Consider the following 13867-nt stretch of genomic DNA (forward strand, 5'->3'; position numbering starts at 1 on the left):
ATTCAACGAATTAAGCCCCATTTTTTGAGTCGCTTTATTGATTATACACTGTAAAAAGCAGCTAGGTGTAATTCTTTGTATAGTTATAATGAGAATTCATTTTCTTTTTCCATTGTATCCCTATGTAGTATGATATACCGCATCTACATAAGTACAGTTTGATGGCGAACCTCTGACAGATGCTGCTAACATTGGAGCTCACACGATCAATTCGCCGGATATACACCACTGTTAATGCATTTCTTAGGAGACCTTAGAAGAACAATAAAATTGCAAACGCTGCCGTATGTTGCTCCTTAACTAATTAAATTTGACATTTGCTAGATAGTTATGATACGCAACGTAACGGGAAGATGATGAGTACTTACAAGTTAATGCTATTTAGCTAGTGATGGTATGCGCTGGAACACGAAAGCCCATGCAACTTTAATAATCTTTCATAAAGCAGTTTTTTCCCAACAATACGTAAGTAACAAGTAATCGCAATATACACTTTGCCGGTATATGTGAAAGGTCAACAATGGCGAGAAAATATCTTTTTGCTGTTCCATTTCTCTTATTCTCTCTCTATGAGAGACCATAGTGCTGAATGAATAATGCAATCAAGAATGTACAAGCACAGCAAATGACAATGACATGACAGCACGAGTATCGTAACACTAAGTGATCTTCCAAGCCCCACGACGATTTTTAAGGTTTCAATTAAGACTAATATTTACGTAGTATTTGATTACTAGCTTACTAAAGCTGTACCGCAAACATATAAGAGACTTATTGCCATAGAGTAACTTGCACGACTTTCTATAGACGCGTGCTTGCCGTTTTGAAGGATTTTCAATATGTATAATGCAACTTTTTAAGCTTTTTCGTAGGGACTAGCTTACTATGCTTTGATTTGGATTTAGCTTGGAAGTTTGAGCAGGTTTTATATAAAAATTTTAATCAACGTCAAAAGTAAGCGATTTAAATCAAGTAAGTATAGTTTGGTGTTGCATTCTAAACCTCCGCGGGCTCATAAGGTCTTTGCCAAGATATGACAGTGATATTTACATAATACTGATTTATACCATCAACTCGAATTAGCGATGACAGGTCTTAAAATTCAAGCAGGAGGAGCATGCGTTATGGATCCGAACAGCTCTGAGGAGCACATACCATACAAATCCTTGCTCATACGTTTGGACCAGTCCGTTCTTTGCTGATGGTGACGGATCCATGGTTACTTAGAAGAGAACTACTACATCTCATGCGGGATATCATGGTCGTGATATGGTATGATCGAATCCGACACCCTGACGAAAACATTGTACACCATGCACCAGGTACTACCTTTCCTTGCATTTCGACTATGGTGCAGTGAATATTTAGGGAATTCAGACGTAAAATCTGGCATACTAAGGGGATCACTCACATGTTATGAAAGATGACCCATTTTCGAGCGCGTAGAAACAGTAGTGATGATGGCCCGATTAATATAATGTTGAGCACTACATTTTCAAAGTGTTGTATATGTTGATCTACTCTATGAGTATTTCGTTGTACTACAATGTTGTTTTGCCGACTGACTCATCGCTTTGGAGCTAATTGAACGAGAGAATGCGGCTACATACAGTCAGATTGGAGAAGTTCAGCGCTCCCCCATTAAATTTTTCAGCGGTTGCACAGAGATTTTTTTCGTCCCACTTTCACAAAAAAATTATGCGCCACTGCCGAGAAGTTCTCGGCGCCTCTCACGAGAATTGTTTGACAGCAATGAAGATGATTTTGAGACGCTCCAGCTATCATAAACAATTAACAGTTTAGCGAAAATCGAAAGTGGGATCCTTTTTGAAATTGGGACGCCAAGATTCCACTGGACCATTTTGGCGATTTATTTGATGTGATTAAAAAAGAGAGAGTGGGAGTCATATCGCAAGGGCAGGCTCTATGAGCAATTTCAACTTTTATTTTAAAAGAGATTGTAAGGTTGTTTATCAAGAGTCATCGAGCACTTGAATGCTGGACTTAGCGAAAGATGTTGAATAGTCTTTGGACCACCATAGATCTCTTCTGTTTGCCTTGATTGTGGGTATCCAGAACCAGTGCAGATAAGACATATTGTGCTACTCATGATGGTCTATACACACGGAAACCAATATGCATAGCAACTCTAAGGCCCAATCACTTTCACTTAGGGCGCCAGGGGACTGAACCTCGCGTGGCTACTACAAGTGCATGGCAAGTAGATTCCTTGGCTGTTGGATCGTTGAGAAGGGAAAAGAAAAAAAAACAGTTCATGGCCGGATATTTTCAACAAATGTTATTTCTCCAGCAAGCGCGGCAATTCTGACAGCCACTCAGCTAGAGCACCTCGAACAAAAAAGGAGTGAGATGTTCTTTTTACAAATCTCCTTATCTTTTCAACATAGAATCCTCTGGAGTTTTTTTTTTGTAGGGGAAGCCCCCAGTTGGGGTCTAGTTTATCAAAATGTGCAATTATCAGTAACTGCCAATAACGTTAAAGATACATAGTGCACAGGATGAAGTGACTAAGACACACCGATGTGTTTAAGTACGAACCAATCAAGAGCACTAGGGAGGACCATGCATATCTTGTCATAGCGATTTCCACGAAGTGACGACCCACATTAGGACAGCAGCAAGGGACAACAAATAGCCGGATTCGAATCGACAACCTCTTGGACAGAAGTTACCCACCTTGAACAATTTCTAGAAGTAATAAATTTAATTATCATTAATATTTTTAAAAAAGTTAAAAAAGAGAAGATATATAAATAGATATTTTGATGATTGAAATACATCTAGTAGATATATAATCTTTTTTGTATACAAAACTAGTAGAAAACAAACAAATTGTTCATTTTCATACAAATAAATTAGGTCTCTTTGTGTTACTTTCTCCAGAAAAGTAACTAGTTATAAATCTCCATAAAAAATTTTAATTTTTGGAATTGGCAGATTTATAATAGGATAATAGTTTATCTATTATCTATCATTTAAAAGATAATATTATTAATAATGATGAATCTTCATGCACGAAAGTCTGCAACACTACTCTTTGGAATGACATCTTCAAGAGCTCTAAACGACGAGTTCACGAGTATGTGCCTAATACAGTGCCTGTGCACTATAACGATATTCAATATAACGATAATTCGATATAACGATAGGATTCTCAGGTGCAAGGCCGATTACTTGGTAAAATATCGGTAATTCTATATAACGATGAACGATATAATTTCCCAAAATATCGGTTTATCGAGCGGTAAATAATGCACTTTATTTTCCAAATTAAGATAAGATATCTGTTTGTTTGGCGGTTTTTAGCTCTGCAGCAGCCAGCGTTCTCAACTTTCCTCTTATATGGAAAAAATGATTCTAGCATCATCTTTGTCTTCAACGCCTATATCTGCTTACAGACTTTTCTCGAGGACAAAGGCTGTTGTTCCTATTCATCATACCATTTTCTCTGCTCCACTTCTTCAGTGTCGTCACCTACCTTTATAAATTTAAAAACAAATAGCCTACATAAATAGGCTTATATTCTTCCTTTGCCCATTCTGCAAGAAGCCTGCCTTGGGTCCAGCCACTCTGTTTATGCTTGTACACGATTGCAAGCTTTTGGCGCTTAGTAAGCATTTGGTGTTGATTTTTTGGTTCGTTAGGGCACCTGCATTGATAATGCGAGAGGAGCCAGCTGCGATTCTGTGATAAGACGATAAGCTATTTTGTGGATAAAGAAGTGATGTTTTCCTCTCTCTTCATTGATTATTACTAAGCTAATGATGGACGCTAGTTTAATTATGTTTCCGGTACATTCTTTTTGCTTCTTTTTTTGCGGAGGATATCTCAGTAGACTATGGATAAGCTTTATTCCGAACTCATCTGCCCTGAGAGCCAATTCGATATACCAATAATTCGATATAACGATAGGTTTTTCGGTCTATAGGGTGTATCGTTATAGCGCGCGGGCACTGTATGTTTCCTATTCATCTTATTAAACTTTGAACATAGAAAATGCATTCGACACGTTCATGAAGAAGCAATCATTACACTCACGACAGCAGCACACCCTGCAGCACATGAAGTGCACCAGTTGATCGACCCAGTTGCACTCAATAAAGAATCCACTCAAGATACAATTGATAGCCAATATGACACTGAGGATGATGCTGATCTGCATTAGGACTCATCATCTGAAGAACTCTCAGTGACTAATTTTGATCCTTTCGATTTTTTTAGATTTATTATCTTTATCAATTAATGAGATATATTAATAGTAAGTATTCATTATTAATAAAATAATCATTATGGCAATAAATTTAAACTTCATCTTTTATAATAATTAAGTAAAAATATAACATAAAGGAACATGTTATATTGAAATAAGAAAGAAGGAAACAAATAGCATAATGTACCTAATAGAAAATATAATATATAAATGAATAATAAAAGATTAATTTAATAGATGTCTGGATATAATTTTGTAATATATCCTTCATTATTTAAAGAATTTTTTTTTTCATTTTTTTTCACTTAATGTTTTATTTAATTTCTCAATCTTTCTTTTATTATTTTTTTCAGGTATATGGTTTTTATTATGCTTAGTACAAATAAATTTTTCTTTATCCCCATTTTTAGTTATCCTTTTACAACAAAGGTTACCTTTCTTCATTTTTCCCTCTTTTATATTTATGCATACATAAACTATTATCCAAATTTTTATAAATAAAAAAATCCGAATTTAATAAATTATTTATTTTTCATCTATTTTTCTATTAATGAAATGTATTAATCTTTAATTTATAATATGATTGCATTCTATTTTTATCATTTCTGTTAACTCTAATTTTAAATCTATTTTTAAATTATTTTTAGAAAAAGGAAGAACTGTATTAAAACAACCCATCATTGTTTTGTTCTTATAATTGCTAATTTTTTTAAATAAAGATTTTTCAATTTTAAAATAAATTTATGTTAAATTAGTTAAAATTAAAATACTTTAATTTTATTAAATCTTGAACTTTTTCATTTTTTTATTATTTTGGCAGAAATAGATTATTTCACTTGTAATGATTTATATTAAATTTATAAATGTTATAAAACAAAAAGAGTTTAGAAGGTTACCAGTTAGACCCCCTCACCTACAGGCGACAGTTCGTCACCATCACAATTGTCCTTACAGTTATAAGTGCCTGGTCATGATCGATTCCAAGTTAACAACATCGACATCTCAAGGAAATTTTATCAAATGCAGCAATATGTCTTTGGTTTTGTTCTTTCCAACAACTTGACACTGGAATCTGGCGTACACCTGATCCTCTCATTGAGTTCAAATCTCCTCCTTCAAAACAACAACTGCCTCCCCAAAGCAATGGTGCCTTTTTTCAGAAACAAGCTCTATACCCAAATCCGTGAACACAACCTTGATTCTTAGAACTCGACAAGCAAATTTCCCGGTGATGTATTGCTCAAAACCATTGAGATTGCTCAAAGTGTGTATAAAAAGACAATCGATCAGATCGGCGTGAGCGTATCAATCCTCAACCTGGCAAGCACCATAGATGACAAAATCAACAAACGCCTGATCGTGTTGGCTTCACAGCTTCTCCAGTCTCTTCCCATAGATCCCAGTAACGCTGACATCTCAGAGACTATGCTGATCACCAGATATATTGTCCTTTTACTGCAGCCTCTGTTTGACAACGACGACCTAAACATCCGACTTGATTTCACAGCTACTGAGCTTGCTGAAAAGTGCAAACGACCGCCCAACTTCAACGGATGCCCAGATTGCATCATCACGCGCTTCACCCACCAAACAGATGGCGGCATCAATATTGGCTACAGTGAAGTGAAAAAAATCTCTATGGCAAGGAACCATTACTTGGTGAACTGGGACCTGGTTCGCCTCGCGTTCTTTGGCAAAAATGCCATTGATGACAATCACCTTGGTGGCAATATCAGCATCCACATTGTCGGTAGGTTTGTGAGCATATGCCCCCCCCCCAAAAAAAAAACGCTGAATTTGTTCTATTTCCTAGCACCTTCCATCGTTTTTATTTGATCAAGCTGCAATCTGATGGTATCTACACCATGACAGAATTGTTGCGCGTGCAAGTCCCTATGTCTGTCTCAGAGGTGCCTGCATACCTGACGAATCTGGCGCGCCTAAAGAATGTCATTCACATCTCTGAAAAACATTGCAACAAAGAAGCAATGATGCTGACACTTTCTCCTGTACCATGAATCCCTCTTGGCCACCGACATTACCTTTTTGCTTGACAAGCAAAAAATTCGAAAGAGAAAGAAGACCACCGGCTATTGAAATATCAATAAAACGCACGCATTGAGACTTTGTTTCTTTTTATATCTTGTCAGAAAGCTGGAAAGCGAGCATGTATGAGATGCCATGCAGGGGGTAGAAAGAGATGGATGGGTACGTGAAATGTGACCAACATTTGACCACTGTTTTGGGGTTTTTTAAAGGGATGTTTTCTGGTTGGCGGTCATGTACGACAACCATCATAATATAGGGATCTCCAGCCAAAAAATATATAGTAAGAAGAGAAGAAGAAGAAATGCGCAGTTTCGCGCGTATTACCCAGCTTTCGCGTTAGCGACTCAATTTGGCAACATGGTCCAGTGGAATCTTGGCGTCCCAATTTCAAAATGGATCCCACTTTCGATTTTCGCTAACCTGTTAATTGTTTATGATAGCTGGAGCGTCTCAAAATCATCTTCATTGCTGTCAAACAATTCTCGTGAGAGGCGCCGAGAGCTTCTCGGCAATGGCGCGTAATTTTTTTTGGGAAAGTGGGACGAAAAAAATCTCTGTGCAACCGCTGAAAAGTTTAATGGGGGAGCGCTGAACTTCTCCAATCTGACTGTGCATGCATCCGTTTTTTGGGGTACTTAGCAATAAAACAAGCAGTGAGTGTGATGACGCCAATAGCATGCAGTATTTTCAAGAAGAGCACTGCTACAACAATGAAAGTGAGCTATGCATAATTTACTCCTAATTTTCTATGCTTCAAAAAAAACTGCATACATCAAGTTAAATCGAAATTGACCGTCATTACGATGCCAACCTTGAAGCACGAAAGAAATAAATAAGCGAAACCCGTAAAGCTTCTGCTTAGTAATCGTATAGCAGACAAAGAATATCAAAGTGTCTATATAACATATTGTTAAGGTCTGAGACGTCGCAAGGCACGGATATGCATGCAGATCACACACCAAATGTTGTGTATAACCAGTTTTCTTGTAATCCTATCTTCGTCCCAATCCAGTTTCGGGAATGGACCGTAACACCGACAGACGTCCTCGTTGGCTGTCGTTGTTTCAGCTGTGCCTGTCTCCGCGCCGCTTTTATATAAACTTTCTCCCAGCTTTAGTTTTTATTTTCGTCCCTTTCTTCGTCGAACACACATCTCCGATTTTCTCATCATGACTCAACGCGGTATGTAAATTGATAAAAGCTCAAGTGTTTCTAGATAAGGAGTCACGCAATTGCGATCGTGCGCATCTGGCGGGTTGTCGGATTGGACTTTCGCACGCCTCGCCCGTGGGACAATTTGACACACCACGTAATAGGGGAAGTTGATGGAAATCATTGTAGTCTAATTGTCGAAAAAACGTTTTATAGAGGTTTTCATTGCTGCTGCTATCCGTACTCCTCTTGGTGGTTTTAACGGCTCGTTGGCTTCCCTGTCGGCAACCAAGCTCGGTTCGCTTGCTATTGAAGGTAATAGGCCCGAGAAGAAAGGACGATATGACGATTGGACGTGTTTGTATGCAAGTATATTGATAAGCGAGCGTGTTTCTATCTAATAGCTGCCATCAAGAAGGCCAACCTTCCTGCTGAAGCTGTTGAGGAAGTTGTCTTTGGCTGTGTCCTGACAGGAAACCTCGGTCAGAACCCTGCACGACAAGCTGCATTGGGTGCCGGACTCCCTGACACCACCGTTGCTACCACTGTAAACAAGGTCTGTGCTTCGGGCATGAAGGGTAAGTTTGTATTACGGAAGCAAAGTGGAAAAACGGACGGGAGATAGGGAAAGGGGGAAGAGGGATCGACGGATGTTTGCCGTTGGTTGCATATCACAGTTCCATTGTTATTGCAAGATGACATGTTATAATTTATTGACATGGCTATTTATTTACTACTAATCAGCTGTTGCGATGGCTGCTCAGAGCATCATACTTGGCAATGCCGATGTCATTGTCGCCGGTGGTATGGAATCCATGACCAACACTCCTTACTACTTGCCCAAGCAGCGCTTCGGCTCGACCTATGGCCATCAAGAGGTGGTCGACGGTGTTTTGAAGGATGGTTTGACGGATGTGTACAATGACTACCCCATGGGTGTGGCTGCTGAAGAGTGTGCTGAGCGTCACGGTATTACTCGCGAGATGCAGGACGACTATGCTGTCGAATCGTACAAGCGTGCTCAGGCTGCTTTTGCTGCTGGCTACTACAAGGATGAAATTGTCCCTGTCACTGTCTCAGGTGGCCGCGGCAAGCCTGATCGCGTGGTGGACACTGATGATGAAATCAACAAGTTCAACGAGGCTAAACTTCGCGCAGTGCGTCCCGCATTCAAGCCCAAGGACGGTACTGTTACTGCTCCCAACGCATCGCCCTTGTCGGATGGCGCAGCTGCTATTGTCTTGGTCTCCCGCGAAGCTGCTGAAAAGTACAACTTGACTCTTATCGCCAAGGTCTCTGGTTGGGCCGATGCTGCTCAGGCTCCCAACAAGTTCACTGATTCTCCTGCCCTTGCTATTCCCAAGGCCATCAAACATGCCGGTTTGAAGGAGGAGGATATTTCCTACTACGAAATCAACGAAGCGTTCTCTGTTGTCGCATGCGCTAACGTCAAAATGTTGAACATCTCTACGGATAAGGTGTAAGTACCGTGGTATCAAGCTAGACAGTGATAGGGTCAGGGTTTTAGAAAAAGAATAAGGGGCTTCGCACGGAAGAAGGCTGCTCGTTGGCTGGAGAGAGGGAAGGGGAAACGACAGATGTCGAGGAAGAGAGGAAAAAAGGGTTATTTGGGATATATCCAGACCCTGCAAGCAAGCTGCATGCGTGAGCATCGCCACTCAGCTGCTAAGATGACCTTGAAATTGACTCATCATTCGCCCATTCACTTTCCCCCCTTTTCATCGAATAGTAATGTCTTTGGTGGTGCTGTTGCGATGGGCCATCCTCTTGGCTGCTCTGGTGCAAGAATCATTGCTACGCTCTACTCCGTCTTGAAGCAGAAGGATGCCAAGTATGGCGCTGCTGGTGTGTGCAACGGTGGTGGTGGTGCTTCCGCCTTGGTTATCGAACGCTTGTAAACAATGCTGTAACAACTTGAAGATTTGTGAAAGAACTTGACCTTTTATGGTTTATACTGGCTTGGCAAAGCAAAGAGTTCATGCATTAGAACACAAATGCCCCTTTCACAATCTTGCCTCCCTTTCCTCTGTCGCTAACTCTTGCTTTCTGTTGTTTTTCCCGTCTTCCTTCCTTTTTACTTGACATTCCATAATCGTTTTATTCTTCTTTTTATATCTATATTAAAACACCAACACCAACGTCAACATCCAACACACACTATGCTGACAGGAGAAGATATCGCATGGGTCATTTATAGCACCATATTGATTTTGTTGACTACGGTACTCGCCGTACGGTGTCGACACAACCTCCTACTACTTCCATTCATCGTTTTTGCAATTTTATCAACAATTTCACATCTTGTCATGCTTGCACGACGATACCAGAGCGATTCTGTCATACTTTTAGCGGATCGTAGCCCCATCATCAACCATATACCCATCTTTTCACTCCTCCTGTACGCGGCACTGATCGAGTGCCAGCTTATGTATATTCAGCATGTAAATACCTCTTACCAGAACCGTGACCACTGGAACAGTAGAGACCTAGACGATCCTGAGAAGCAACAGCAACGGCGTCAACGACAATCTCAGCAGCAATCCCAACAAGAGCAGCAGCAGCAGCAGCAACGCAAACAGAACTCGATTCGGTTAAAAAGATCAAAAACGTACTGGGCAAATGTTTGCATGCTCATCACGTACACGTGTCTAGTCGTTGCGCTTGTTTGTGTCCGTCTGGCATTGAACGACAATCTTGGCTCCACTAGGCTAATCATGGCTCTGTGCATCACAGCACTGGCTGTTTTAGCCGCCTCCAATGCACTGTTTGTTTTCTTGGCTGTTGTCCCAACACCACGATCATCATCATCGTCAACAACAGCAACAGCAACAGCGGCATCGACGAAAACTAATAACTTATATCGTGATGGATGTTTTTTGAAAGCAACAATGCTCTCATTTACTATATCCATGATCGGCATGGCGGCTGAAGCTTGGCTCTTTTTCAGCATGATAGTGACTCACGAAACTTACAATTTTACAACTCTTGGCTGGATCATGTTTGAAACATGCTTGGTGTATCTGCCCATTTTCGCTATACTGATAATGTGCCTGTTTGTCAGACAAATCCATCTACTTGGCTTACAACAAGCGACGACAGCTGAAGCACGATGTTTACGCTTTTTACGCCAGCGAAGACGAAAACGGAGATCAGCAGCAGCAGACCATGAAGTGGACGAGGATGATATATATAGTGATCAACAACAACACCAACAACAGCGATTTAGCCATGATGCAGCATCAGAAGCAGCAACTGGCTTAAGGCGCCCGGACGCTGCAGCCTTATCAAACAATATGTAGCTCCTCAACTATAGCGAGCAGCCGCCAAAAAGAATCGCATGTACTATTATATATCTTTCCTTAATTCCTTCTTTTAACTCAACAAGTCAACCCATCCCCTATTTTAGCCAAGGTGTATGTGTTTCCGTGTGGTGTGTGATTCAATCTGTGTTTTATTGGATTACTTTTGCAAACGTTAGAAACATACTAGCATCTCTGCCGATTGTATGGTGTTGATGATGCTTCTGGGCAATCTCTTGCAAAGTGACCTGACTATACATATGCATATGTACATATACAACATTATTAGAACAAACTAGTTACTATTTTCCTCGTACTACCCAATGTGCTTTCAATAATAACTAAAATACATACCTTTGAGCAATTATAACATGTAAGCTCATTTGCTTGATGGTAACCTCGTGGATGTCCTTGCCCGACATATTTGCTCGAATCATCTGAAGGCATGATACCAGGTGAGGGTCCGGTTCGATCTGAGCGCGAGACATGCGCAAGATATCTATTCATACTGCCGCTTCCTCCTCCACCTAAACCAAGTGTAGGTGGCGGCGACCGTGATCTCGAGCGAGATCGATATCTGTAACGAGAGTCCGAACGCGATTTGGATCTGCGGCGGTACGGGGACATGGAGCGGGACCGCGGTGATTTGTAGCTGTCACGACTCCGAGATCGACTATAAGGCGAGCGGCTTCTATATGTTTTAAGATGTATGGTGTGATTTCTAATGCATTAGTAAGACTCGCAAAGTAGGATAAGAAACAGCTTAAGCATTTGCACCGTTTAAATGATAAGACTAATACTTATGAGACTGACCTGCTGTGATAATGGTGCCGGTGATGTCCTCGACTTCCACGGCTATGTCTTCTTCTGGGGCTACGACCACGCTCAGGACTGTAGCTGCGACTGCGGCTACGACTACTGTAATCACTGCGACTTCGACTTCTGCTGCGGGAATGATCACGTCTGCTTGATCGGGAAGAACGGCCATACCTTCCTCGTTCCTCTTCGTGACTATCACTGCGTCGCCGTTGTCTTCCCCGTCGTCCTTCTCGTTCTTCTCTTTCCCGTCTTTCATTTTGTTTTTGCTTGAGCATTTCATAATGCGTATCCAGGTAACCTGGCTCCCATCCGCTCCGATCGAGTTTGCTATCTGCCTGTTCTTCAAACTCCTCAGCATTGTCTCTATCCCGTAGGTCCAACCCCCAATAGAAGTCGTCCACAGCGCGATTCATTTCATCCGTGGGTGATGGATATGAATATACTTGTTGAATCTCAGATGGGCGAATCGCAGAGTACGTGTCATCGTTTATCTGGTTATTCATACTAATTGGTGAGTATGTAGTCCCAACTACCAATTACATTACGGACAGTTGTAGTTATATATTCTACTCGACACAATTTAGTTACCTGCACAGCGGATAGCATGAGACCAGCAGGGAGCTCATAATACTGCTTTTCAGGAGCAGTCTGTTCAATTTGGGTAGGATTTTGTGATTCAGTTGTTGGAGGGTACGCATGAGGAGGTGCAGCTGGTATCACGGGAGGTGGTGGCGGAGGGCGAGGCATGCTCATCATGGGTCTGGGTGGTAAATGTGGGTTCATTCCTGGTGGTGGATGAGGTGGCATGACTCCAGCGGGTGGCATTGGCGGAGGTCTGATGTGAGGTCGAAGAGGATATGGATATCCTGCCGGAGGAGGAGGAAATGGTGGTCGAAATCCAGGATTGAAGTGTGGAGAAGGCATAGGGGGCATTGGTGGAGCCATGGATGGATGCATATTAGGATGTGGTGGTAGAGGTGGCCCTACTGCTCCTGGTGGAGGGGGCGTCGGTTTCACATCGTATGGAGTCAGTGGAGCTGGTGGTGGCGGAGGTATAACAACATTTTTCCTTATCGAATCGAGGACATTGGGATCAAAAAAGTGTTTGTCGCTCCAAATCGAAATAACCTGGATATCAAAAAGAAAGGAATGAGTGTAAGCATACCATCACCAGGGAAGTTATACCCAGTTTATCAATTTTATCACATGTAGCCTGTTATCTCCCATGTTTTCTTCTTTTCTTCTATACCTTGGTCACTTTTGATTTCATGTCGGTAGAAATGCCACTGTAATGGTACGCTTGTCTGAGGAGTGGCACTAGACGTGGTAAAATGGCTTCCTTCATCCACATTTGCTGCCGCCGAACACTATGAAATACATTCACGTTAAAGTGACAACCTTCCTATCATGCCGCATAAACTATCACAAAATGGCCATCACTTTTATACCTGTGAAACAGAATATCGTTGACGAGATAAATCAAATGTAGTCGTTCCAAAAATGAATTTCGCGACTGAGACAAGGCCAGCCATAAATCTGCTATGACTTCTATTTGTTGTGGTTCGTAACAATACTTGAATACCCAGGTTTTGCCAGACTGTGTGTGTGTGTGTTTAAGGTGTCAGTGAGTATAACGAGTTTTCAGGTGTGGTTTGTTCTTTAAACGCTGAACACGATGTATATCAGGCAAACACAATAAGGGAAGTAGAGAGGATGGTAAGTACTTCAATGTTCGTTCGAGAGCAATCTTGCATAATCATTTGCAAAATGATTTTAAAATCGTCGAGATCTTTTTCTTCCATGCGATTGTTGTTATATGGATTCAACATGACGCGTTTCACACTGTCATATGCTGTTGAAAGCGCAAACTGATCGTGTCCTTGAGCAGCAGGAGATGCTGCGTGGTAATCTGCTGACATGGGTGGTGGGTGCGGTGCTCCTGCTGGTGGTTGAACAAAATGTTGTCCAGGAGGAGGTGGACGTGGCGATTGAAACGGTGGTGGTGGCGGTCGCCCTAGAATTAACAGAAAAAAAAACTAGATCAGGAACAGCGATCGAATTTTATTCATAGAGAACAGAAACCAAATTAATTCTGTAAATGTAACTGATTCCTTACCGTATGGATCCATTGATGTTTGCAGGTTGAGGATAGTATTCACTGTTCTTAATGAAAGGTGCAGCCACAATACTTCTCAAGTACCACAACTCCGATTTTGAGGTTGTGTAACTGTAAAGTTTGCGAGGTTCCGTATACAACATTTCTTTTCTCGGATAGCACATGATGACTATAATTCAA

At 41.2% G+C, this 13867-nt stretch overlaps 5 protein-coding genes across 5 annotated transcripts; 4 read left to right on the forward strand and 1 right to left on the reverse strand.

The window, feature by feature from the left end:
* Positions 1–3859: 3859 nt before the first annotated feature.
* On the forward strand, positions 3860–4186 carry BDB00DRAFT_874305 (uncharacterized protein; the record flags this gene model as incomplete). Its single annotated transcript, XM_053127212.1, has 2 exons — positions 3860–3933; positions 4015–4186. The coding sequence occupies 2 exons, from the start codon at positions 3860–3862 to the stop codon at positions 4184–4186; spliced, it is 246 nt and encodes an 81-aa protein (XP_052977675.1).
* Positions 4187–5644: 1458 nt separating this feature from the next.
* Positions 5645–6249, forward strand: BDB00DRAFT_767051 (uncharacterized protein; the record flags this gene model as incomplete). Its single annotated transcript, XM_053119639.1, has 2 exons — positions 5645–5985; positions 6045–6249. Coding segments are annotated over 2 exons (546 nt in total), but the record flags the coding sequence as incomplete, so codon positions are not given.
* A 1088-nt stretch (positions 6250–7337) lies between these two features.
* On the forward strand, positions 7338–9482 carry BDB00DRAFT_489475 (Thiolase, N-terminal domain-containing protein). Its single transcript, XM_053117578.1, has 5 exons — positions 7338–7462; positions 7649–7747; positions 7837–8010; positions 8177–8912; positions 9183–9482. Exons 1-5 carry the CDS (start codon positions 7450–7452, stop codon positions 9349–9351), a joined length of 1191 nt encoding a protein of 396 aa, XP_052977677.1. The 5' UTR covers positions 7338–7449; the 3' UTR covers positions 9352–9482.
* On the forward strand, positions 9265–10895 carry BDB00DRAFT_489485 (uncharacterized protein). Its single transcript, XM_053117579.1, has one exon. The coding sequence runs from the start codon at positions 9613–9615 to the stop codon at positions 10750–10752; it is 1140 nt and encodes a 379-aa protein (XP_052977678.1). The 5' UTR covers positions 9265–9612; the 3' UTR covers positions 10753–10895.
* Positions 10896–11279: 384 nt separating this feature from the next.
* Positions 11280–13700, reverse strand: BDB00DRAFT_789550 (uncharacterized protein; the record flags this gene model as incomplete). Its single annotated transcript, XM_053120881.1, has 8 exons — positions 11280–11443; positions 11566–11820; positions 11870–12062; positions 12160–12699; positions 12821–12938; positions 13020–13168; positions 13296–13585; positions 13688–13700. 8 exons carry the CDS (start codon positions 13698–13700, stop codon positions 11280–11282), a joined length of 1722 nt encoding a protein of 573 aa, XP_052977679.1.
* Between the last annotated feature and the right edge of the window lie 167 nt (positions 13701–13867).

Source organism: Zychaea mexicana, assembly GCF_025766255.1.
Source record: "Zychaea mexicana strain RSA 1403 chromosome Unknown BDB00scaffold_58, whole genome shotgun sequence".
Lineage (NCBI taxonomy): Eukaryota > Fungi > Mucoromycota > Mucoromycetes > Mucorales > Lichtheimiaceae > Zychaea > Zychaea mexicana.